The 26,286-nt window shown below is 43.5% G+C and overlaps 1 protein-coding gene across 2 annotated transcripts in view; it reads right to left on the bottom strand.

Annotated features, from left to right (window-relative positions):
* dok6 (docking protein 6) overlaps positions 1-26,286 on the bottom strand; it is a 75,844-nt gene that overhangs the window by 19,255 nt on the left and 30,303 nt on the right. The window contains exons 2-5 of one of the 2 annotated variants that reach the window (XM_080793642.1): positions 25,520-25,627; positions 15,346-15,460; positions 4,296-4,415; positions 44-242 (exon numbers count right to left, since the gene is read on the bottom strand). In XM_080793642.1, coding sequence (XP_080649768.1) covers positions 44-242; positions 4,296-4,415; positions 15,346-15,460; positions 25,520-25,627 — 542 coding nt within the window. The remainder of the gene's footprint in view (positions 1-43; positions 243-4,295; positions 4,416-15,345; positions 15,461-25,519; positions 25,628-26,286) is intronic. The other variant, XM_080793643.1, reaches the window with a different exon arrangement.

Here is a 26,286-nt window from a genome sequence, read left to right as displayed (position 1 = left end):
GTACTTAATGCATGCACACAGAAACACACACAACCACACACACCTACTGTACCTTCCGGACTCAAACGTGAACCAGGTGGAGTCTCGTCCGTATCTGCGAAGGGAGCTCAGTGGCCACATGACCAGCTTGACGCGTGCGTTGTGGATGTCCCACAGGTAGATGTTCTCGTGTGTGATCTGCATGGTGCACTCCCCGTAGATGTCCAGGTTAGGGGTGGGCATCAGGTACACGTTGAAGCGCTCTGGAAGCATTCAAGACACACACACGGTTCATCTTGGTGTTATCACCGGGGGTGATGATAACAAAGCAAATGCTCGGAAACCGCTCAGACAGACACAGACAAGACATTATTGTTGTTGTTGTTGTGTTATCAGGGCTGATGATAAAAGGGACCAAAAGGCAGAAGAGACACGGTCGGTGACAGAGAGAGTGCATTTTGCGGCTGATTATTTTTTAGATTGTCACTCCAAAGCACGACTGAAATGACTGAATATATTTCCATGTTTTGATTGTGGCATATTACAAATGGGTAGCACAAAGTTTGCATAATGCGATTGTAAGAGCTGATATAGCTGTGTACAGAAAGGTGTTCCTATAACACTAACACAGAATAGACCTGTAATAGGGTAGGATTGTCTAATACCAGTATACTCTAGTATATAGTAGTGACATTACCTCAAGATCTGATCAAGTGTTTACCATACCCAGATATAGTAGATAAATTATAGTGCTGTCATGAATGTCAAATTGCTTTTCAGAATTCTGTCATTCTTTGAAGTAACAGACCATGAAGTAACTTCTCCATGGATCAGTACAGAAGTTATTTCTGTGTTTGCACTCAGAACTGGAAATTATCACTCCTGCCAGCTTGCATATGCATGAAATTTCACAAATTGCAAAGATAAAACGGACAGCCTATTAGACGAAAAGGCGGGCGAGGGAGACAAAAGAAGCAATGAAAAAGTCAGGAGACATCTAAATTCAATAGTTTTGGAGGCGACCTGCTGCTCATCCTAAACAGGGTTATGTAAGGTACTGATTAACACGAAGGAATGGAACTTATTGCTCTTCTCTCTAGATTCTTCTGCTCTCCCCAGAAATAGCCGATCTACAACCTCACAACACATCACGTTCTGGCGAAGAGTGTAGGAGGAAACAACAGCAGAATTACAGTTTCAAAAGAATAGAGGGTTAATTAAGTGGTTAATTGCATCAGACAAAATTAGAAATATCTCCCTAGGACTGGTAAATATGTCCGCCACTCATTACTTGTCTCATGCGATGTTAACAAAGTCAATAATTATTGACTCGGGCCTTTGGTGTCCTCTTGTCCACCCAGGGTCCTGGCCCCAGACCAAAAGCATGTAAACCTGCCTCCAGAATAGTGACGCTGGGGTTCAAGTGGTTAAAAGAGCACAGAGAGACAGAGAGAGAGAGAGAGAGAGAGAGAATGAGAGAGGATAGAGGGGTCTCCATAATGTATATTAGTAATTATGCCTAATGATTAAAAAATAAGCCATGCGTCTACAGTGGGGAGATGAGAGGAGATGGCTGTGTCATCCCTTGGAAGCTCTATTTTTAGGAGCAGTTCAAATGAACTCCGATCTAATTATTGGTAATAACTCTGATCTATTATTACGTTTGGGGAGGATTACTAATTGAAACGTGAGCAGCACTGAGCCACTCGTCTCGCTCAGGGCGACAAAGGAAGGAACGGCGCCGTCCGAAGAACGTCACCACGACACGCACTCCACACCATTTGCTGAAAACTGACTGGCAGGATCTTTTCAGAGCTTTATAGACCCTTTTCTCCCAGTGAGGAGCCCCCACCGGAGGACATAGGGCCTTCGTCCTAGTCCTACTCTTCCCGCCCAACACTCTCTGCTGACCAGGTGCGACCCCAGGCCACATGCAATGACAAGTATCATTAATTTTGTTCGTATAGATTCTCGTCAAAGCCACCATGGTGGACTCAAACCCACAGAGTTCAAATGTAAAAAATACTCAATAAAATCACACCTGCCGCACGTATCAGTATCACCGCTCCGACATCTTGTTTACAATATTCAACCCTCGAGTTCGATGGATATATTACCGTTCAAGATTTAGTTTTTCATATGGCGCCCCCATTAGTCCTGTGTACGTACGTGTCAGATACCACAACGTTGAACGATCAGTGCACTTGGTACCTTCCATTCAATTGCACAGCAACTTCCTGGTTTGTGCTGGCAGTCACCAAGCCCCAGAACGGCTGTCCGCAACTATGAAGCCACTACCCTACTGGCCAAAACTAGAACTGCAGCAAGTTCATGGAGGTGGACGGACGTTCAGTGACGTCATGTGCGTAACTGGCATCAACCCTGACCTCAAATTTGAGACCGCTCTCAACTTCTGCTCGCTCGAGCCATTGAGTTATAATGGTACTTCCGGCAGTCTTCCGGGTGCTTCAAAACGCCACTGAGCAACTTCCATTGAAATTGTAAACATTATAGTTATTTTTTCCTTTTTTTACCGTTTTAACTAGGATGTATATGATTTTCATATTGCCATATTTAGATAGGGCTTCCTATGGGCTTATGCCTCTTAGCCAGTGTAAAATCCACAGTATACCACAGCCTCTTGTAGCTTAGTTTATTCAATCTTGTGGCCCATATGTCCTAATCTATTAGGCAATTCTTTTGTTGTTGCAAAAACAATAAAGAAGGAAAAAAAACATATCTACAAGCTCACAACGCGTCTCGAAAGCGAATAGTTTTGTGCAACACCCTATTTTTTGACCCTATTGTGCCGAAGAAAACAATCGCACACTAAACGTTACAATGGAAGAGAGGCACATTCTCTGCCACAGATTCTTTTCAATTACTCGCCCCCTCTTTTCTTTAAACCGTCCATCGTCCTCGCCTGTTGCTTTTTTCTATTTCCTTGGCGAGTCTACAAATGACACGGGGAGGGGAAAGGGACGGGGCGCTGCTATGATGATAGCCTGGCGTCCTGCTTCGCCGTCTACCACTTCCATTTCCTGCTAGTGGAATTATGTGGGGAAGCACATTCATTTCACATGGCTTTAGGAGCTATAATCTCATCCATCTCTGTGACAAGCTTCATTATGAGGGAAGCCAGTGATGCACTGCACTTCTCATTAGGCCTGGAAGAGAGCCCTAGCCGCACAGCCTGTGACCTGTGCTCCAAGCCTCCAACACACACGCGCACACGCGCGCGCAAACACACACATTACTATACTTGTGAGGACATCAATATTTTAGGAGAGCATTAAAAATAGCTCAAAATAGACCCCTAGACACCAACCTGAATCTTTTCTTAAGTTTAAGTGTAACTCAGATATCGACAAAATGGCCCCTATTAACTGGGCTTAATTGGACAGTGGAGTTTTGGGCTCCTCTAGGCTCTAGCTGGCCCTCTGAGCCCTCCACTAGCGTAGTGGTGCACAAAGTATTCAAAAAAAGAACAAATTCCGAAGTACATCAGAGAATTGCTGTATTAGGATGTGTAACATAAAAAGAAAATATGTATATTAAAAAAATCTGAACATTTCATGAAAATGAAAAGAAAAATAGACAACCTACAAGCTCACAATGTGTGAAAGGGACAAGGACAGACAGATACAGTGATCTCCATATAGGTGCATATCAGGACAGACAGATACAGTAGATTAGTAGGTGTGAGAGCTGCAGAGCGGCCCAAACCTCTAGTACTTGAAATAGGGCTTAAGTGGTTAATTCGTAATATATTTTTCATACGTTTGGGTCCTATAAACTATAAAGAGTCCCTTCTTAGAATGTAGTGGAGTGAAAGTCATGAGCTTGTAAACAAATCGCACCTGTGTGAAGTGAGGGGCGCTCTTATCATCGTACATCATCATCACATAAAATAGACATATGCCTATTTGCTCAGACACTATGACGTAAAATCCTCCCTTCATTGTCAATGGGAATGTAATCTTTGTGTAGGACAAAAACAGCCAATTTGCTCGTCCACATATGACTTAAATTCTCCATTAATTGTCAATGGGAATTAAATATTTACGTAAGACGAAAATCTACATTAATAGCTGAATATAGGAGCCCCTCACAAAGAGAGAGAGAAACACAAAAACGTACTAAATTACAGTAAATGCACTAAGTACTGTCCACCACTGCACATGACAGGCGGGGGGGACAGCTATACAGCATAGCCGCTATAAGTGCTCGGTGGCGGCCCGGCGGGCGAGCTAAGAGAGAGAGAGATTGACCCCGAGCGTGTGTGTCTGTGTCAGCGGGACTAATTGGGCACTCACCATTCTGCTCCCGCTGCACCCCCGCTGCTAACAGGTCTGGCTCGCCCAGGCTGATGTCGTTCAGACGGCTGCCCAGGCACTCCACGCACAGCAGCTTGCACCACTCCTCTGCATCCAGCTCTGCACGCACGCACACACACACGCACACACAAAGACAAAAGAGACGTTGAGACGTAATATATTCACATAGGATCATACACACATGCACTTTAACCACTTTGTCTTACACCTTCTCTAGACCAGTGGTTTTCAACCAGTGCGGGGACCACACCAATGGTCTTTGAGGGGGTTCCATGTGGTCCCCAGTTAAACTTAATTATACAACAGGTCGTTTCGAGGAAGCAATCTGATTGGTTGAAACAGCTTCTAGCATTACAAGAAGTCTACACAATTAGAGAATGTAGAATAATTTTTATTTTGATCAACGTTGTGGTACCACATCAATACAGCATAGAATTGTGGACAGTTTTGGGTCTGAGAGGCTAAATGTCATCAAATGGTGGTGAATGCAGAATAAATAATGGACCTTGACATGAAAATGCCCTAGAAAGTAAACACTCCAGTGAATTGGTAGACACTCCCTGAGCAGCAGGCTTCAAGCAGTGCTCTTTAAAATCCCTCTGGTAGCCACGCCCTCTACCCCCTCCCCCCTCACCTGCTACAAACAAACAGACAGACACATGCTATGGTTTGTAGTAAAAACAATTTATAATGTAACTTTACACCTCATGGAAGTTGAGTGGAGTAGTCTGGGTTGTTAGGAAGTGGAAACTGCTCAGTCACAAGTGTGTGACAGTTTGAAAGAGAAGTTAATTCATCTTCATAACAAACTGAGTGGTTGTTGTAGCATTAATGTGCATGTGCGTGGGTGGGTGTTAGCTGCCATTTGGTGTTTGTTGAGCTTGTAGATTGAAAGAGGATAATTCAAGCTTGCCCTACAGCTGCAATGTTGGTGAGTTTAATGTTGTTTAATACAAGCAGATCGCAAACGCAAATTGGATGAGTGGGGAGTCAATGGAGGGTACTCTAGCTTCATCCCATTATAAAAAAATCTAGAGTTGCAAATTGCGGCTAGGTGTGTGTGTGCTTGCGTGAGAGGGAGGGAGAGTGAAATTAACAAACATAAATGTGCTTGAAGGATGCCGTATACGTATTCTGGTGTATTTGCTGTTGCTAGTGAGTTGTGCCAGCAGGGAACAATGTACACTGTACAGCAGGGGTGCCCAGAAGGTAGATCACAAAGGCTGTGCAAGTAGATCACATGACATGCCCCTAAAGAATATTTCAATTAAATATATAAAAGGTAAAAAGACAATTCTTGGCATCTGCCACTTGAATTAAAGGTGACTTGATTGATTGGCATCAAAAAGCGCCTGTCAGCTCAACTCCACAATGCAACATTTAGTTTTCAGTGTTGCTGTGCACAAACATCAGTTGCATTATAAATTAAATACAAGAAAACCCTACCTATTCCATTTCTCCCCCTCCATTTCCCATTCCAAGTGCATTTATCCTATATGTAATGCCCCGCTATTCTAAAGCCCCCTCAGGTACATATTTAAACTATTTTCAGGTGGGTAGATCTTATTGAGCTGGTCATTTTTTACTCTCAAGTCAAAAAAGGGTGGGCACCCCTGCTGTACAGTATGTGGCTCTTGGTCAGCTCACTTCAAAGCTTATGGTGTCTCTCTCAACCTGATCCACAGGCACAGTACACGAGCCAGGATGCTGACCCCAGATCCCCAAGTTTCTTCTCAGCCCTGAGTTAATTCTCCTGTGATATGCTGTGAATGCTGGACCGTATATAGAGCCTTCCCTAAATCCCTAACCACTGCACTACACCAGAATGCTATGTGCAGTACTAAACATCCAAGGATGAGTGAGAAGATGCCAGCCAGGAGAATGAGGCTGGGCTGTGCCATTGATACTGGGAGAAAAGTAATGGCTGTATGGAGGATGGAGATTACTGCAGACGCCACTAGAGGGCTCATCATGAACTCTATCCATGCGTTCCAAAGTTTGGAACACAACTGATGAAGTCAGGTAGGAACTTTTTTGCTTCTTTGCTGCTGCTGCTGCTGATGCTTGTGTTGTGTACTAGCATGATTCAAGCTGGTGTACTATTACTGTCATTTTGGGACCCAATGACTGGGTGGCCAATTTTTGGCAATGAAACATGTTCAGTAACTGTTTTCTGGCTCTGGAATTGAATGCTGATGTGAATCTATAGTTTGTATGTTGTGTTGTATCTGCCGTTGAAGGTATGTGAGTTGTAACAGGGAAGTGTATGTGGCTCTTGATTACTTGAATTTGCCTTGCCATTTCCTTTTCTTCGAGCTAGAGGTTTTGGGCTTTATAACAGCCATCAATTTAAAATGTAAATTTTTAATTGAAGACTGATTACCAGTAGGTAATGTGTGTTGTGTTGTGGTTGCTGAGGTGGCTGTATTGGATCATGACTGGCATGGTTGCAAAGAATGTCTATGTAGGCCTCTCTCTCTCTCTCTCTCTCTCTCTCTCTCAACTTGTCATTGATCGTTGATTGGCCTTGTTTCTGTTGCCCGTCTGATTTGCAGTTGTGTAACCGGCCTCTCATTTATTTAAACACAGATGTGTTGGATGTATGGAGTCCCCTCGGTGTGGGGCAGACCCCAGCATTGCACAGAACATGTTCTTCTGTTTACAAACTTAGAACATGTCAAGTCGTCAACTTGACATTCCTACTGACCCAGTAAGGCCTGATGGAAATGCAGCTTAGTTGAGAGGAGTGAAGTTTAGTTGAATAGAGTTACAAGCTTTTTGTGACTGTGATGCGGTGAAGTAAAAGAAAAAAACATAAAACAAAGCTGTGCCCATCTCAGCTTTAAGCTTAGATGAAAAGAAAAACGTAACTACCGGTAGTCTAAATCGACCCATTTCAACCAACTGAGTAATTTGTAAAATATTCTATATTCATTATTTAAATGCAATGCAGTTGTTCAACTTGGGTTGGCTCCCACAGTGCCAGTTTTGGGTGCCTCACGCAGTGCCCTGCCAGCCTCATCCTTGTCCTACCACCGGGTATTGCAGGTGGTCCCTGCCATGCATTCAGAAAATCTTGAATCATTAATCTTTATAGAGCACTTATGATGTAAATCGTTTGCCACGCACAGACATGAAAGGGGGCTTCTCCAAACCATGGATGCAGCATATGGTGACAAGTTTTAAATGTGCCCTCTCCAATGCCGTACTTCAGTGTACTATAGAAGATAACATTCAAGAGAATTGCACGCACTTTACGTTTGAAGCAAATCTCAAAGTGCTACAACAAGAGAAGAAGAATAAAATAATGCATGAGTATATAAAAGGACTAAAATAAGGACAATTCATGCATTTTGTGGTATACTGCTAAAAGGTTTAAAAGCACACCGGGCATCTAACGGTCCAACTGGCCAAATGCCTTGTTAAAAAGAAATGTCCTTCCCTCTGAGTCTGTAGCCTACTGTTGAGCTGGCCTGGCAGCATCAGCGCATCTGCAGTAAAGCTTTATTAAGTGAGCACGGTGCCATGCAGTGCCTCTCACTTAAGAAAGCAACGAGCTTTGTAAACGCGAGCTTGTAAATTGTCTATTTTTGGTGCGCGATACCGCCACGGAACAAAGTATATACACAATCAGAACCTAAGCCCATAGCAGCACATATCCATTCATCTCCAGGAGAGCGCAAAGACGCTGCTCAGCGACACACAGAGAGACGGGTGAGAGACAGAAAGGTATGTCACGTAATGTGTGGGGGGAAAAAAAAGTTTTATACTGTTCATTTCAAATAATTAGTCACGCAGGGACCTCTCTCTCTGTCAATCAGTCCAGTGTCATTTCACAATTTTCTAAATGATCGATCGATCGCAAACTTTCTGACTGACGAGCACTTCTAGGCAATCAAGCAAAAAGATACTTAATATTAATACCAGCAAAGCAAGCAACTGCCAGTAATTCCAAATTCTAGGCTACTGGATTGGTTAGGGCAGGTGTTGTTGTGGCTCTTGTTTCTGTCAATGTGCCTCATGTGATCAGGCAACAAGGTTGTGCTCCACCATTGTAGATTAATACATGTTGAACTGCTCATAGATCATCAGACAAGACAACACAGCAACCGTCCATGCTATTATAACCATTGTAACTTTTGTATCATGAATATTTGTCAGTTTGTGGAGTTCTTTTTTCAGTATAATCCTAGATTCCTAGTGTAAATTGAAAATGAGATATTCCTCTAAACCTGGGTAGAAATGTGTGTCTGTCTGCTATTTTAATCGCAGGAAATAGCGATGATTTGATTGGCTGAGCAAATAAGTACATATTATTGAGGATGAGGGCAGCAAAGTGAAGACGCCAAAAATGACCGGAATTGACTGATGATTTGATTGGCTGAGCACGGAATGTGATTGTTGTAAATGTTTTTTGTAAATGAATGACCTACTTCATCATACAAGTGTCACACAAAAGTAGTGGAAATAGCCTATCTACAAGAGCTTGTACATCTGCTATTTTCACAATTTCTTTTTTATCATTTTTTTTTGGACATACAGTATAAGGTTTCCGCGCGACAGCAACGATCTGTAAGTGAAAGTGTTACAGGTCAGGTGCACAGGTAGAGGTAACGCCGGTACCGTAACGGTGAAATGTGAGGGAGAAAATCAATGTGATCGATTCACTGCTGATGAAAAGAGTCGGCAGCGCCTCCTGCTCTGCAACACAATTTCCAACCAGTTAAAATACAGTAACACTAGCCAGAACAATGAAGCCAGAATGTGATCCAAGGCCTGGCGATCGGCTATATCCAGACAATCAATAGGCCATTATCCAAATTGAAGGGGGGGGGGGTGCCCTCTCCTTAGGGTGAGAACATTAATTGAAGGGGGGGTCGGGGGGTATGATAGGAGCTGAGTAGTCATTACCCTTAGCGAGATGCTGCCAGAGCTATTTGTCATCTTTTTAGAAAGGTAACAAATTCAGTCCCCAGCTAAATGATGGAGAGTTGGTAACAAACTCGGCAACAAACCGTAAAATGAAACCAAATGGACCAGTACAGGTCCACTTGGTTTCAATGTACGCTCTCAAGAGTAACATTATTGTTAAACATCTGCATTACTTAATTTACAAGTCTATGCAATTAGAGAATGTGGATGAATTGTCATTTTGATCAACGTAGAGCCGGTTGTCTCTCCTGATCTTATTCAACGTCAACAACATAATTAGTCTTAGGTCTGACCGTCTGAGAGGCTAAAATCTAATCAAATGGCGAATCAATAATGGCATGGATATGAAAAGGGTTGAAAACCACTGGCCTGTGCCCAGAGTAGGGATGGTAAAACATGTGCTTAAGGACACTTATGAGAACCACTGCTTTGGGAACGTACAGCTGTGTTGGGTTGGTGAACACTTGGCTGCTAACACTTAAAGGGAGGACATTTAGTGCCACAGTATGATTAAATTGTTTAATTAGAAGCTAAGTGGATAACGATGAATCCATGAATCAAATTCTCGAGCGGGAGCGGCAGACAGTTGTTTAGTGAGTACCAATTTTCTTTCCTGTTGAGTTTGGTAGGGGGGGTGGGGGGTGGTGGTGTTTACAGGGGGAAAGGAGTCTTGTGTGAGCTGGTGGTGTGAGTTACTGGAGGATGAAATGAGACCAGGATGGGAGGTGGTTTATCTTCTGTACTGTTCCTTCACTCATGAAGGCCAATGGAATTCTGGGATACGGAACCGTTGACTGATGCATACAGAAGTCACATGTGGAGGTGAAGCAGCGTTCAGCGGCGTGTCTGTGTTGTCCTGTGTGCGTTGTGTGAAGGGGGGTGCATGTCCGTGCGTGCATACAGTAGGCCTACAGTGGTATTTACCACTGTGTGGTCAATAATCCATGCACATTTTCAAAAAATAAATAATAATAAAAACTCCTTCAAAAGCTACCATGAAGAAAAAGTGAATCGCTCAAACCTCATATTTTATAAAAAATGTGCTCTTTAAAAGGAAAATCACACCCGTGTGAACTGAGTGGTGCAACTCCCCTCCCCCCCTTCCTCCTCCTCCTCTCTCTCTCTCTCTCTCTCTCATTAGCAAGCAACACTATCTCTCTCTCTGTTTCTGGCACAGCGCCCCTACTGGTACTAATAGGCATATACTCGTGCTCATGGCCACATAGGTAGATACTAGACACAGGTAGACACATAGGTAGACACGGACATTGCTGGTTGTAGGAGTGGTTGCACCACTCAAAAACTAAAACATGAATTAATGAATATATAATCCATGAAAACATGCATTACATATAATAACTTTGAATTCTCTTTGCGCTGCAGCGATTGGTATTGATTAACTAATGTACCGATTAAAGACCTATAGTGCCCGAATCAATGTGGTTAAATGTTAACACTTTGTCCAAAATGTTAAAACAAGCCAATTCAACAAAGGAGTGGTAATGCTCGTCAGTGAGGCAGAAAGTCTGCCAGCAGGTGCAGTTTGTATGTAATCTTGCTTATCCTGAAATAATGTTTAATTGATTTAGATAAACAGTTAATAGTTGATGCGATGTAATGTAGATGTACAATCTATTCTATTTTTTTTTTTTAGCATGATTTATTAATCGTAATCAAGGTAAAGGTTTGAAATAATAGTGATAATGATTTTGAAGATCAAATCGCCCAGGCAACGACTAAACCCTCGGCCCCCACCTACGTCTCCTTTGGAGCTGCAATAAATTAGACCTGTTTTCAGAGCCTGCTGGGCGGTTGGTTACTGTGTCTTCCCCCCCCCCACCCCTCCTTCAAAATGGCTGTGGCCTTTTAAGTGAGTCTAAACTCCCACTCTTTAATGCTGCTGAGTGGAAAATCACCTATACAAACAGTTCATCAGCAGCGCGGGTGGCAGCCTCTCTATGTGTCATGCATGGTGAAGCTGCGTGTTGTGTGTGTGTGTGTGTGTGTGTGTGACGTGTGTGTGTGTGTGTGTGTGTGTGTGTGCGCGCGCGTGTGCTTGTGTGCTTGTATTACTATCCTTGTGAGGGCCAAATGTGGGAAAGAGACGATGTGGGTACCATTTTCCTTGTCCTCACAAGAGAAATGAAAGAAATGGTCAACGTTATTTTAAGGTAAAACGTAATGTAGCCTATTGATTGTGTGCTGCTGTCGTACAGCCCAAATAGGCAATCTACTGGCACGGGGTGAAAAAACTGTGTTGCAAAATCGTGGGATAAAGATTATTCAAATAGGCAATCTACAAGTTCACAAGTCACAACACGCGAAGCACAAACATCTGTTGAGCTCATAGTTCGCAGGGGTGTGACAAATCAGCACATAAAATGGTTAAAAAAATCACACCCGTGTGAAGTGAGGGGCGCTCTTATCATTGTACATCATCGCTGTAAAATCGACACTACGTCTATTTGCTCAGCCACTATGACGTAAAATTCTCCATTCATTGTCAATTGGAATTTAATGTTTGCGTATAGGACAAAGTTTGTGGACACACCAAAAGCTGGATATACTGTAGGAGGCGGTTATAGGAGGTGATTTTCAACTCAGCAGCATTAAAGAGTGGGAGTTTAGTCTCACTTAAAAGGCCACAGCCATTTTGAAGGAGGGGTGGGGGAGGGAGACACAGTAACCAACCGCCCAGCAGGCTCTGAAAACAGGTCTAATTTATTGCAGCCCCTCAAAAAATAGAGAATGAGAATGAGAATGGCAGTCATAAAATAAACCTCCTAAAAACAACAAACGTGTGTACCTGCATGTGTGCACGAGGGGGTGATGTTACATTTTTAGCACGAGCGCAGTGTGATGGAGGGGGGTAGGGAGCAGAACCATGGAGAGGGGATGCAGGAGGAGGAGAGAATGTGAGAGAAAAGGGTGTGAGAATCCAAGCGGGAGGCACAGTCAGGATCCTTCCTCTTTCCACCCTTTTTGCACTGCGTTTCACATTGACTGGCTTTGAGCCTTGTTAACACGGAGAGAGATGTTACACAGAGGAGAGGAGACGAGCTATTCCCCACGGCTGGTTCTAAAGGACTTGGGGGGGGGGGGAAGTAATGCATCCTTTTCCAAATTTGTTTCCAATTGGCACCTTTCCAGGTGCCATTGAAACTTCAGCTAGCCTATTTGGTACAATGGTAGCCCATGCAGCCCCAGGCTGTCGGGTGGAAACCTTGTATGTTTAAAAAGGTTACTTTTCAGGAAATGGAGAGAAAGTGCTTTTTCATTTTTTAAATAAATGTTTCACGGCAGATCAAGCGATTATTCTTATTTAAATAGTGAAAATGGAAAATTGTAGATGTGCTATTTTCACCAGAGCATGGCCATACGCCAGTTGTCTATATACGCCAAATACAGAGTAGGTCTTAAGTGGTTAATAAGGAAACACAATGACATAATGTTGGTATATTTCCTGATGAATTGGGTCATCCATGCATGAAACCCCCTCCGTGCTGGTTGGGGTGAGAGGGGCGAGGGGGGGTGACAGGAAGTAAAGGACATTGGAAGGTCAGTGGGGTGAAAATGACCTCCATATGGTGGTGCAGGGAGGCGGGGTGGGGGAGGACATGGAAATGAGCCTCGGTATAGAAAGACGGGGATGGTGGTGAGATAACTAGAGAGAGAGACTATAGGGCCAATAATCTTTCCCTTGAGGTTTTCCACTACATGTCTCCATCAGCAGGTATTTCATTGTGCACGCACGGACAGAGAGCTGAGGACGCTAGTTACTGTGACTTCTGTAACTACTGTAAGCCGCTCCTCTCGTCTGCCTGCTTACACAGTAAAAATTATACTCTCACAAGCTGGTAGATCAGCTATTTTCACTATTTTGTAAATGTGAAAGTGGTTAAGTGTGCCTGTGACGTTATTGAACCAATGAAAAATATTAACAAGATCTTGTGACTAAATAATAACTACATTGGAGCCGTTGGAACAAAGGAATTATAATATGTATTATTTATTTCTATTGTTATTTATTTTTATTTTTCAATTTCCTGAAAAAACTATTTTGGACAACAACAACCATTTCCAGCCTTGCTCAGTAAGAAAGTGTTACTCTCAGAGTGTTAACGTAACACTGAGGATTGTACCGTGCAGCTCCAGCTCACCTCCCTCCCTCCAACCCCTCCATCTCTGTTCATTTGCAAAGCTTACATCGGACCATTGCACCCCAACCAACCGAGAGAGAGAGAGAGAGAGAGGGGCCATTCCCCTCCGCCGATTCTGGCTTCCTGCCCACGTGCGAGGAGGAGCAATCACTGTTGTTGCAGTCCATAATTGGGTTGAAATGCATTGCAAATGAATACCAAAATACCTGCGATAGGACGATCAATAATTTCATAGCGTGGCCCCCCACTTCTTAATACAGCATCAAATGAGCAGGCACTTGGCTAAAGTCCAGTTTCTGTTCTCTCTCGCTCTCGCTCTCTCTCTCTCCCTCCACCCTCTCTAAACCTCTCCCTCTCTCTCTCTCCCTCCACCCTCTCTAAACCTCTCTCTCTCTCTCCCTCCCTCCACCCTCTCTAAACCTCTCCCTCTCTCTCTGGCCTCTAACCTCTGCCACTTCGCTCTTCCTTCCATTTCTCCTTAATCTTGTCTTTCTTCTCTTCTTTGGCTGCCTCGCACAGTTCACCAGCAGGAGCTGGTGACCGGCCCTCCACCCCAGTGCTGGAAAGTACAGTAACTAAGTGTACACATACTCAAGTACTTACTGTACATGGATTAAAGTCGCCAAGACTGAGTTCAGTCATTTAAGTCAGCAGGTCTTCGATGGAAAAAATATAGAGTATTTGAACTTTGAAGTGGTAAAACTAGCAATAGAATACAATCTTCCAGAAAACCCCCTAATGTATTGTCGGAAAGTGCGCTTCGTTTGGCAGGTGTGAAGGCTCAATCGAAGTCAAATCAAAGAACCGCATTCTACTTCACCAAAAAAGCGGGGTTTCGCTTCTCTTCCAAGCACACCTGACTTCGATTCACTGCAGGTGTGAATGCAACCCGCATCAAATAAAGTGGCGGATGAATGAGGAAACACAGTTGGAGACGGAGAAGGCATATTTTACGCAGAGCAAATATGTCCCGTTACCGTGGATAGACGTGGTCGAATGAGGAGACTGAAGCCCTCATCGAAATATGAGGACGAGTAGGCCTACATAATATTAATCAATTGCTTAAGGAAACATAAAAACACTGCAGTGTAGCCTACAGAATATTCTGTCTGTCTGTCTGTGCATAAACATGGAGTGCTGTCACTGTCACTAAGCGGGGAGTAGGGACTTTCTTCCTCTCGATAAACTTATAAACATCAGCGCTCAGCGCTGTACCTCCATGCCCAAAAGAACAGTGCGTGAGGAGAGAGAGAGAGAGAGAGATCTCAAAACCAGAGCAAAATGGAATGCTGAACAGAGAATACACAGTAACAGAATGCTTGAGCACAGAAACTGACCCAAAACTAAGGAAAACATTAATAGTCAGGGAATATTAACAGTATAATGTCAAATCTGTGAATACATTTCTTACCATCTTGGTAACACACATTCACCAATGTGTTTGTAAAGGTTTATATTCAACCACCCTAGCCTGGGGAATTTTTGACAGCTGCTGAAAGTTGGGGTCAATATATGGCAAAATGTTCTACATTTGCAGCTGTAGGGAAAGCTTGAATTATCCTCTTTCGATCTGTAAAGTGTTTCATAAATGTTATGAGCTACTGTACTTCATGATTTTGCTGGAAGTGCTGGAGTTTGGAAGTGCTCATTGACTATCACTCAACGGCCCATGCGTACCACCTGGGCGGGGGAGCGGGCAAACTCCTTCTTTTAAAGTGAACGCATAGGTGGCACTGGGAACTGGGGTTTGTGCTAACAGCTAGCTGCAATTATAGACTTAACTTGTAACAGAGTATTTCTACATTGTGGTATTGATACTTTTACTTAAGGCCTATAGGGTGGAGTACTTCTTCCACCCCTTTTCTCCCTCCCTCGGCTCTGCCGTGAGTCACAGGGTAGAGGCAGGTCGATGGTTGCTTTGAATGGGAACCACTTACCTGACTCACAGGCAAATGTCTTGGACGTGTCATCGTAGAAGATGATTGCCACGGCATGTTTCTTGGTCTCCCGTGGCATCCGGGTAATGTTCTTGACGCTGTGGAGCTCAGTGACCTGAGGAGAGAGAGCAAAGTGGGTGCTTTAGTGTCACCGCCACAGGTTTACAGGTGTAACTCAGTGGGTGAAATTCACTTTCGTGTAAGCTCCATCATTTCATTGTTTTAACCCTTAAGACCTGATGCCGAGTCTACAAATGTATTCTAAATCCTAACAGTGTTCTTAAAAAAACGTAAATGTAAGTGGTTCTCAAACACTTTCATGTCAAGGACCACATCTCAAAGTATTTTGTTCCAGGGACCATCGGAAGCAAATATTTTGCGTTACTGTTCGCTTAAAAATATATATTCAAAGATTTGCATCTTCACGATAAAATAAATATATCTACAAAGTTATAGCGTGGCACAAAGTGACTATGAGCTTGTATCTATTGTTGAGGCAGCAGGTATGTACAGTACAGTACATGAGGTTAGATTATGGTGCATCAGTAGGTCCACATACTGTGGCTGTTTGGTATTGTAATTAATGCAACACTGGCTCTTTTCAATGCAGATGCAAGCAGTGGGGATTAGAAATGAGAATTTACATCATGCAATTTCACTGCAGTGTACTGGAACAATACATTTACATATACATTGTCGCTGTCAGGCAGAAATCATTCATCTCCATATTTCTATGTTTCAGTAACGGTTTTGGACATACAAGGTTTCCACCCGACAGTGACAATATATTGTATTCAAGATATAGTTTAGTAGTTACTAAATTGGCTGTGCATGTCCAGTGAGTAGTAATGAAACAAAGCAATATTTTTCACACAAACAAGTATCTAATATTACATATATATGCAGATTTAATTTCCTTTCCTCTATAAATGGTATTTGAAGCTTCCTTACTAGTATGTTGCACGAGCGCATACATGTGCGCACGCATGCATGCATGCGCGCACACACAATGTGTTGTTTGTTCTCTTGCTTTCTACCTGTGCCAGTGTCTTTGGCTGCTCTGTAAAGCAGTTTAAAAGGAATGTATTTTTTGGTTCGAGGTGTGCTGATGTAGATTTAAATACATTTTACTCAGCTGACAGACTCAATCCTTGAATCCACAGCTTGGTGTACCTCCCACCACCCAGCGTCAATACGGAGAGGCACAATGAGAAGCCTCTAAATCATTTTACCACCGGATTGATTGGGAATATTATGAAAAGGGGAAGATTACATTTAATTGAATATCAGCCGCATTTACAGAGCATTTTATTCAACAATCCCATCTCTGTTCCCTCTCCAGGGGAGATAAGGCTCATTACATTATTGTAGTCCATTCCGGGCTAACTGCGGGACCCCGGCCAGACTGTGGGGAATGAATGAGATGGGCTGACTGCCCACATTGTAAAACCTCACCGTTAAAGCTAAGGGAGCAGCCATGATAACACACACAACGTATGTGAACCTCAGATTTTAGTGTGATAACAGCATGCGCAATACCAATTCCCCATCTCGTCAGTTACAGTATGCTCCGCTCAGCATTTTAAACTTTTAAACAGTCGGGGAAAGATTGGCAAGGGGTTCAGGGAGCATAGGGGCAGAACAGAGGAAGTAGAACAGAAAAGTATCACTAATAGCCATCTTCTATTGCATTGTATTTCTACATTGAACAGCATTATAAAGTTTTCATTTAGACTTCAATTCCCTTGGACAAAGAATTAGCTAATGTTTCATGTGGCGTATAATGCCTATAGGTAGTCAGAGATTTGATCATGCCTTTTACAGTCAGATAGGGGGAGCACCCAGCAAACGTTCTTCATTCAACAGTCATGAACACAGAGCCCAGTGCTAAGAGCACATACAGTATCACATGAATAAGGCTAATAGTGCTGCAGTTTTTATTAGTTTTATTTTCATTTTGTTTTGACTTTTTGTTTTCAATTCCAGTTTTAAGTCTTTTTTTTTTAAAGTGGGTTTGCTAGTTTCGTTTAGGAAAGGTTTAGTTTTCATTTCATTTCAGTTTCTTTTGTAATATGGGGTAGTCGGGGCCGAGATTCAAAAAGCTTAAACATGAATAAAAAAATAGACGTACTACTGTACAAGCTCACAGCGCTCGACGAGGTGTGAGTCCACACCACCTCTTGTATTGTTGATCTTTTTGAAGATTGTCAAGGTGTCCTCGAACAAGACATTTGACTTAACCCTTAACGGGTACTGATGAGCATGGTAGGTGACGTGCATGGTTGTCTCCCCCCGTGAATTCAACACACTTCGGATACAGCGCTATATAAATGCACCATTTATCTAAACTCTCCATTCATTTTGTTCGCAGGGATTCTCACAATCACTGCGGGCGGTTATCCTATAGGTGAAGAGAGTCCACCCGCTTCAAGAAGCTCAATAGACCATTAGGTAATGATGGCTATCGGTCTAGCAGGAGGGAGGGGCCCTCAGATTTTAAGGTATCTTCCTACCTGAGTAGAGTAAAAATAGCGAAACACGTCAATGATTTTTCTTATCTTCAGGCTCCCATTCATGAAATGGATTGTTGTGGAACTTTATTTTAAGGCAAAGGTGGTGAAATCAATAGATAAGGAGAATCACCCCGGCATACACTGATAATGAGCAGAAAGAGAGAGATCTTGCTGGAAGGTGGAAGGGCCACATAACATAAATGCTACAACTCGCACGCCAGCACGCTCGGTGGTGTCTCTCGTGGCACAAGTTCGGTTAGCATTTTATAACCCTGCCTAAAAGAAAAGTATATACTATCCATCATTGAGTGTTTTTGGGAGATGGATTCCACAACGACATCTATAAATTTGATATAGATATAAGGAAAATACAGAACCATATTCAACCCCACTCAAAAACTGGTCTTTGAATTTTTCTCCCTCAACACCAGATGGGCATGAACACCAATGAGAGCTTTCCAGAAATGTAGAGATGGGGGCAAAAATCTTCTGTACTCAGGAAATAACTGATGCGTACCACTACAATGTGTTTAGTTTTTTGTTCCCCACAACCAAGTATTCAAAGCTTTGAACTTAGATGACTTGCCCGACAGTCAGTGGTAATAGTGACGGACGTGTGACGGAGGTGTGGACATTTTTACATCTGACCTATAGTGATGTAATCATCCTGTCACTCAAGATAAACATAGCGCCTCTGTAGCCTGTGAAGTTTTTTTCTTTTTTGCAAATGGATGCATCTTCAGCTTAAGAAGGGAAGAATTAATTGACACAACTTCAAAAACGGCTTTGATTGAGTGCATGTATTTATAGGAGACAAGAAATGTTGCCAAGAGATAGATAATTACATTAATACAGTACTAATTATATTGACCGAGGTTGTTTAAGTTATTAAATCATTTATTTTGTTCTGGTCCTGTAAATGGTATTGGGATTTAATATGTGCAGAAAGCACTACTTTACATAAAGTACTGTACTTGCTAAAGATAGTTCTTGAGTTTCTTTGACTATTAAAGATTTCTGTACCAAAGCATTACTGTAATCTCAGAGGCGGTAAAGGAAAAATGTACATAAGGATGCTGGAGCTGTGAGATAACATCGATTTTACATGTAGCTTATCGTCCCTGTCGGGTGGAGAACTGGAAACTGGCTGCTTTTCAGGAGTCAAATTCAAAAGTAGCAGATCTACAAAATCAAAACGTCTTACTTCGCGGCGCATTGTGAGTTTGTGGATCTGCCACTTTTGGTGCTTTTGTGTGACGCTGTAGTATGATCAAGTAGAGTGCTAATAAAACAAAAACACAAAAGGAATATAGACGGAGATAAAAGGTTTCTGCCTGACAACGTTATCTATCCACCACTATATGATATGATCTCAATGTTTCCTACCAGTAGAGTATGGTTTTATCTCAATGTTTCCTACCAGTAGAGTATGGTTTTGTGTCCTCAGGTGGGAAATTAATATGTGACCAGATTTGACTGAGAGCCTGCCATCGCGCAAATTCCATCTTTTCACCAGCGCTATTAAATCAAAATGAGTTAATAGCACAAGCAGACTCTTCACATACATACTAGAATAATTGTGAAAATATTTATTTCAGAAAACTGGAGGATTTAGAAGATTCTTTTTTAATTTCGAGGTCAGGTCTAAATGGGTTAAACGGGTGTAATGTTAGAGACCACAGAAGTGAACCTTTCAAGCCTGTTTTCTCAACTCGCTGGTGGGTCAAACTGAAAAACCAATATGTACATTTGAAGCTATGATTCCCTGCTTTCATATGACATGAAAAAACGAAAATTCAATGGCAGTCCCTCAGTCAAATTTGGTCACATATGGATATAACAGAGAGAGAGCATCAACACAGGGATTTTCATGGCTGCGTGTTCTGCGTGCGTGCGTGTGTACGTACGTGCGTACGTCAATTCAATTTAATTTGTGTGTGTGTGTGTGTGCGCACGACTCCGCATGAATTCGTTGTATCTGTGAGACTGTGTGTATGCAGGTTCTTTCCAGCCTAAGGGGGTTAGTGTGAGCAAAGTGAATCATTCCTGATGAGAGCTATTCCCTGTCTCCCCTCCTGTCTATGCTTCTTCTCTCTCTCCAGTTTTTTGCTCTCTCTCTCCCTCTCTCTCTCTCTCTCTCTCTCTGTCTCTCCTCCTCGTTTTCAAAAAGCTCATGCTAAACCCTCTATTATTAAAATTCACTTCTCCACAGATTAGTTGTTTACACTTGCATATGCACATATTTATGTACTTAACTTGCTTCATGTTTTTTTAGGCTGCCTTTGGGGAGAGAGACAGAGAGAGAGAGAGAGAGAGAGAGAGAGATAATGGGGCAGATAGTTAACCCATTCTGACCGGGCACCCATTTTGGTGTTAGCATCATGTTATGCTTTAGCTATTGAAAAATAGCAGATCTACAAGCTCATATCGCGCCACCGAGTGGCGCGATACGAGCTTGTAGGTCTGCTATTTTTGAAAAATTCGAAGAATGACTGACATTTTTAGAATCTGATCTCAGGTCAGAATGGGTTCATCAGACCAGTGTGTGTCCAGTGGAAACCTCGTATGAATCTGATCTCGGGTCAGAATGGGATAATGGGGGAGATCCAAACAAAGGCAGGCCAACCAACAACAACAAAAAAGGATCCCATTCCCTCTTTCTTGGCTCTGTAAATCAGCCTACCAGTGCAGCCCATTTCCTTCCAAAGCACCGCAGCGTTGAATGAAGCCTTCAGACAGGACCTTTCCTGATCTCTGTGGCGATGCATTACCAGGTGCACTGATGCATGTGTGCAGCCATCGCTCACGTCCAGCCCTGGATGTATCGGGCTTCCACCCGCACAGGGCGCACCGTGTGACAGCATGATGCAGTATACGCAGAGCTCCACTTTGTTCACGGTACACATGGCTGATCATGCCAACTAATGCAGCACGCACCGTCCCCAACAAGTAGCTTTCTAATTGCTTATCAGGTTCAATCGTGTCAAGTTTGGGGGTGGGGGTCATGAGCAATATATACAGTATATAGTTTCATGTCGTTTAACGTCGTTTAATGCAATCAGGCTTTTCTGTTCGCATGTACTGTATGGGCTGTCAAGGCCAGAAAGTCGTTTTATGACACTCAGTAGGCCTGCGTTCCCGGCTCCCGCAAACCTTCCGGGTATGATGATGATGTCACGCGTATACCCTCTACAGTATATTGTATTGAAATTGTGATATGGGACTAGATACCTTCCGGGATTTTGGTTATTGTATTGTGATGTCTGATCTTTTCCTGGTTTGAATCACACGATTTATACTTTCAAAAATCGTGCGGGGGGTTTTGCCCCATTTACAGTACAGGCATTCCTGAAGTTGGTGAAAGAGTAGAACTGGCACATCTACTGTATGGCAGGTGCAGGACCAAACAGTTCCCTCTCATACTGCAGCCAGGGCAAGGCCTCCATGTGTTCTCCTCTCATACTGCAGCCATGGCAAGGCCTCCATGTGTTCTCCTCTCATACTGCAGCCAGGGCAAGGCCTCCATGTGTTCTCCTCTCATACTGCAGCCAGGGCAAGGCCTCCATGTGTTCACCTCTCATACTGCAGCCAGGGCAAGGCCTCCATGTGTTCTCCTCTCATACTGCAGCCAGGGCAAGGCCTCCATGTGTTCTCCTCTCATACTGCAGCCAGGGCAAGGCCTCCATGTGTTCTCCTCTCATACTGCAGCCAGGGCAAGGCCTCCATGTGTTCTCCTCTCATTCTGCAGCCAGGGCAAGGCCTCCATGTGTTCTCCTCTCATTCTGCAGCCAGGGCAAGGCCTCCATGTGTTCTCCTCTCATTCTGCAGCCAGGGCAAGGCCTCCATTTGTTCCCTCTCATTCTGCAGCCAGGGCAAGGCCTCCATGTGTTCACCTCTCATACTGCAGCCATGGCAAGGCCTCCATGTGTTCTCCTCTCATACTGCAGCCATGGCAAGGCCTCCATGTGTTCTCCTCTCATTCTGCAGCCAGGGCAAGGCCTCCATGTGTTCTCCTCTCATACTGCAGCCATGGCAAGGCCTCCATGTGTTCACCTCTCATACTGCAGCCATGGCAAGGCCTCCATGTGTTCTCCTCTCATACTGCAGCCATGGCAAGGCCTCCATGTGTTCACCTCTCATACTGCAGCCAGGGCAAGGCCTCCATGTGTTCTCCTCTCATACTGCAGCCAGGGCAAGGCCTCCATGTGTTCACCTCTCATACTGCAGCCAGGGCAAGGCCTCCATGTGTTCTCCTCTCATACTGCAGCCAGGGCAAGGCCTCCATGTGTTCACCTCTCATAGTGCAGCCAGGGCAAGGCCTCCATTTGTTCACCTCTCATACTGCAGCCAGGTCAAGGCCTCCATTTGTTCCCTCTCATAGTGCAGCCAGGGCAAGGCCTCCATGTGTTCTCCTCTCATACTGCAGCCATGGCAAGGCCTCCATGTGTTCTCCTCTCATACTGCAGCCATGGCAAGGCCTCCATGTGTTCTCCTCTCATACTGCAGCCATGGCAAGGCCTCCATGTGTTCACCTCTCATACTGCAGCCAGGGCAAGGCCTCCATGTGTTCTCCTCTCATACTGCAGCCAGGGCAAGGCCTCCATGTGTTCACCTCTCATACTGCAGCCAGGGCAAGGCCTCCATGTGTTCTCCTCTCATACTGCAGCCAGGGCAAGGCCTCCATGTGTTCACCTCTCATAGTGCAGCCAGGGCAAGGCCTCCATTTGTTCACCTCTCATACTGCAGCCAGGTCAAGGCCTCCATTTGTTCCCTCTCATAGTGCAGCCAGGGCAAGGCCTCCATGTGTTCTCCTCTCATACTGCAGCCAGGGCAAGGCCTCCATGTGTTCTCCTCTCATACTGCAGCCAGGGCAAGGCCTCCATGTGTTCTCCTCTCATACTGCAGCCAGGGCAAGGCCTCCATGTGTTCACCTCTCATACTGCAGCCAGGGCAAGGCCTCCATGTGTTCACCTCTCATACTGCAGCCAGGGCAAGGCCTCCATGTGTTCTCCTCTCATACTGCAGCCAGGGCAAGGCCTCCAACATGTGTTCCGCTGCCATCTCCTCTTATTACCATAGGGTGCTGCGTAGCCGTGTAACTCGTTTAAGATCTTCTGCTATTCTCCGTGATAATGAACCGTAATTAGGGAATTTGCAATGGCCTTAAGAGGCGGAGAGAAAGATAGTATAGTCGGGATTATCCCTGTGAAAGAGGAGGGATGAGACACTTCAAAAGGACCCAGATAAAAGCTGGAAAATGCCGCTTAATGGATTCTTAACTAACTGCGTTATCTGTTTCTGATGCACAGCTCTTTCAGATGAGCACTGAAAGCCAGTATCTCAGGGGACTGGCATTGACGCAGGTTGAGTGAGTGTTCCAGCATAAGTACAGCATAAGAGGCGCTCACTAATAACCTTTTTTATTTTTTACCCGTTTTGAATAATAATTTAAAACAGTTATTCTCAACCTGTGGGCAGGTAAAATATTAAAGTGGTCAGATGGGTGGGAACGCAAATCGTTTCAAGTTGGGCCCTGGTCCAGGAACGATCAGAGATCAGATCAAAGATCACTGATTTAAATAATCTATTAGGCCTTAAAGGGATAGTTCACCATTTTTTTTACTTAAGCTGTATGACATACTTGCCATTAATATAGTGGTTGTAAGTATTAATTGATTTCCCGAGTCTCGTGGTGGGAGTTCTGCTCTGGTTTTGGTGAATATTAAGTACTTCCGGACTTCCGGTCATTTTGTGGAGGGCTCTGGGGCCACGCAGTAAAAGTAAATGAATCCACAAAACTAGCGTAATTTCTATTGTTGACCTATTTAAAAAATATGAGCGCAACTTTCGTTCAACTTTGACCCCTCTATCACATGGAACTAGTTTTTGGGCGTAGTGATATGGACACAAAAAACATAGTTATGTGTGATAGAGGGGTCAATAATGAACTAAAGTAGAAATAGGTCAACAATACAAATTATTTACTTTTAATGCGTGGCCCCCCCCTGTGCCCCCCACAAAATGACCGGAACTACTTAATATTTCACCAAAACTAGAGCATACAATTTACAATTTACAATTTAGGCATTTAGCAGACGCTCTTAATCCAGAGCGACTTACATTAAGCAAGAACAAAAAAGCATGGGAATACATCACATAAAGACATTTATCATGAAACATGCGTAAGCTAAGAAAGTAACAGTGGGATATCTATAATGAAACTATACATATAAGCTATACATCTATACTACTATGCTACACATATGTACTATGACGTGCTATGACTACATACAATGCACTTATGCTGTCTACATAACATGCTATAAGTCTGTATCAAATGCTATCTAAGTCTACAGAATTGCTATCTAAGGGGGTGGGGTAAAGTGCTATGGGCCATGATGGAGTCTGAAAAGGTGGGTTTTCAGACTACGGCGGAAGATTGGGAGTGATGCTGCAGTTCTGACTGCAATGGGAAGTGCATTCCACAGTTTTGGAGCCAGAAGGGAGAAGAGTTTGGGACGTGTGGAGCGTTGTCCCGGCGTTTTTAGTGAGGGTACTTCCAGCTTCCCTGCGTTGGCTGATCTGAGTGAGCGGGAGGGTTTGTAGGGTTCGATCATACTTGCATAACTCCCACCACGGGACTCGGGCAATCAATTAATACAGTTGCAACCACTATATTAATGGAAAGTATTTCATACAGCTTAAGTTCAAACAAAAATTCTGAACTATCCCTTTAAAAGAACAAATTCACTTTGTTTACAACCCTGCGTTCTATTTAGTTTGAACAAAAAAATATATAAACTATATTTATATATTTATATATAAAAATATATTTTTGTGTGTTTGAGAAAGCTAAAATGCTGCTAATGGTGAAAGCAGCATTCAATGACGTGATAAAGAGGTTGCAGGGAAAAGCGTGACTGGACTTTGAAGGGTGGACGTCAATGGAATGGGCAAAACATGTGTCAAAATCACAAGGTCTCATTTTTACATCTGAGATTGTAGGACTTGTGTGTGTTCATGGTACAAGTGCAACAGTTAATCTAATTAATAATTGATTTATTTAATAATAATAAATGACAACAGTTTATAACTGACTACCGGTAAATTGTGGTAGTCCATTTTCTATGAAAATGATTTAGAAATAGCGCAAAATCTACATGTTCACAACGCAAGCTTGTAGATGTGCTAATTTCGCACACTTCGCAATTTGTTTATATATAAAAAAGAAAACAAATTATTGAAGAAAAGGTGCTTCCCGATTATTCCATCGACCAAAGTCAAAGTCATACGATTTGTCACACACGTTAACGCAGTGAAATTTGTTCTCCGCATTTGACCCATCTCTTGGAGCGGTGAGCCGCAGCCAAGGAGCGGTGAGCTGCAGCCGTGCCACGCTCGGGAATCATTTGATTAGTAGATTTGACCCCCCAATCCAACCCTTTGATGCTGAGTGCCAAGCAGGGAGGCATTGGGTCCCATTTTTACAGTCTTTGGTATGACCCGGCCGGGGATCGAACCCCGACCTCCCAGTTTCATGGCGGACACTCTAACCACAAGGCCACTGTCTGGTTGGAAGAACTAATGGATAGCATGGAAGAACTAATGGATAGAATAATGGCTAAGGAAAAATGGATGGTTGCAGCCATAGTTCACTGTACCTTGTGGAAGCTCCTGAAATAGGCGGCCTTCTCGTCTGGGTACTTCTCTAACCGTCTGGGACCTTTGCTGGACGCTTTCTTGAACACCAGCCAACACCTTCGGAAGATCTGAACAACACAGAAGGATGGTAGACCCGTTAAAAAGTGTAGAATAACGAATACAAATCTGTATGTACTGTATCTCTCAAAGTTTCGAGCTGCAAGACTTTTCCTCATACCTTAATGATACTCATGGGTTCCCCAATAAGCGGCCCACGGGCCAAAGATTTCTTTTTTTTTTAGGTCCCACATATAAATGGCATTAAATGGGGGTCAGTAGCCTATGCATGTCAAACTGGGCATCCTTCAAATTAAAAAATGAGAATCACTGCTAGAGCCCTGCCATATCTTTTCAAATGGCAAAATACCAACTCTCCGTCATTTTTAGCTGAAGACCACCTGGAACCCCCTCAAGGACCTCTGGTGGACCACTGGTTGAGAACAGCTGTTCTACATTCTATTCTAAGCTTAATGAATTAATGAAAAAATAAAAACCCACATTTTTCGTGCATGCAGACTCGGCCCCTAGCCTGGTACCCTAGTCAAAATATAGCCCTTGAGGAAAATTTATTGGGGAACGCTGCCATAGATCATGGGTATTCAACAGGGGTGCATGACCATACGGGGTCCTCGGAGTCAGTCTGAAGTCAGTTAGTTGAAAGTCATGAAAACTGTCAATATGAGTGCGTTACAAACCCATCTCTTCTCTGCCACCTGTGCTGCTGCGG

The sequence above is a fragment of the Protomyctophum bolini genome (genome assembly GCF_963924005.1).
Source record: "Protomyctophum bolini genome assembly, chromosome: 21".
NCBI classification, from domain to species: Eukaryota; Metazoa; Chordata; class Actinopteri; order Myctophiformes; family Myctophidae; genus Protomyctophum; species Protomyctophum bolini.
This window is presented reverse-complemented; position numbering and strand designations above follow the sequence as displayed.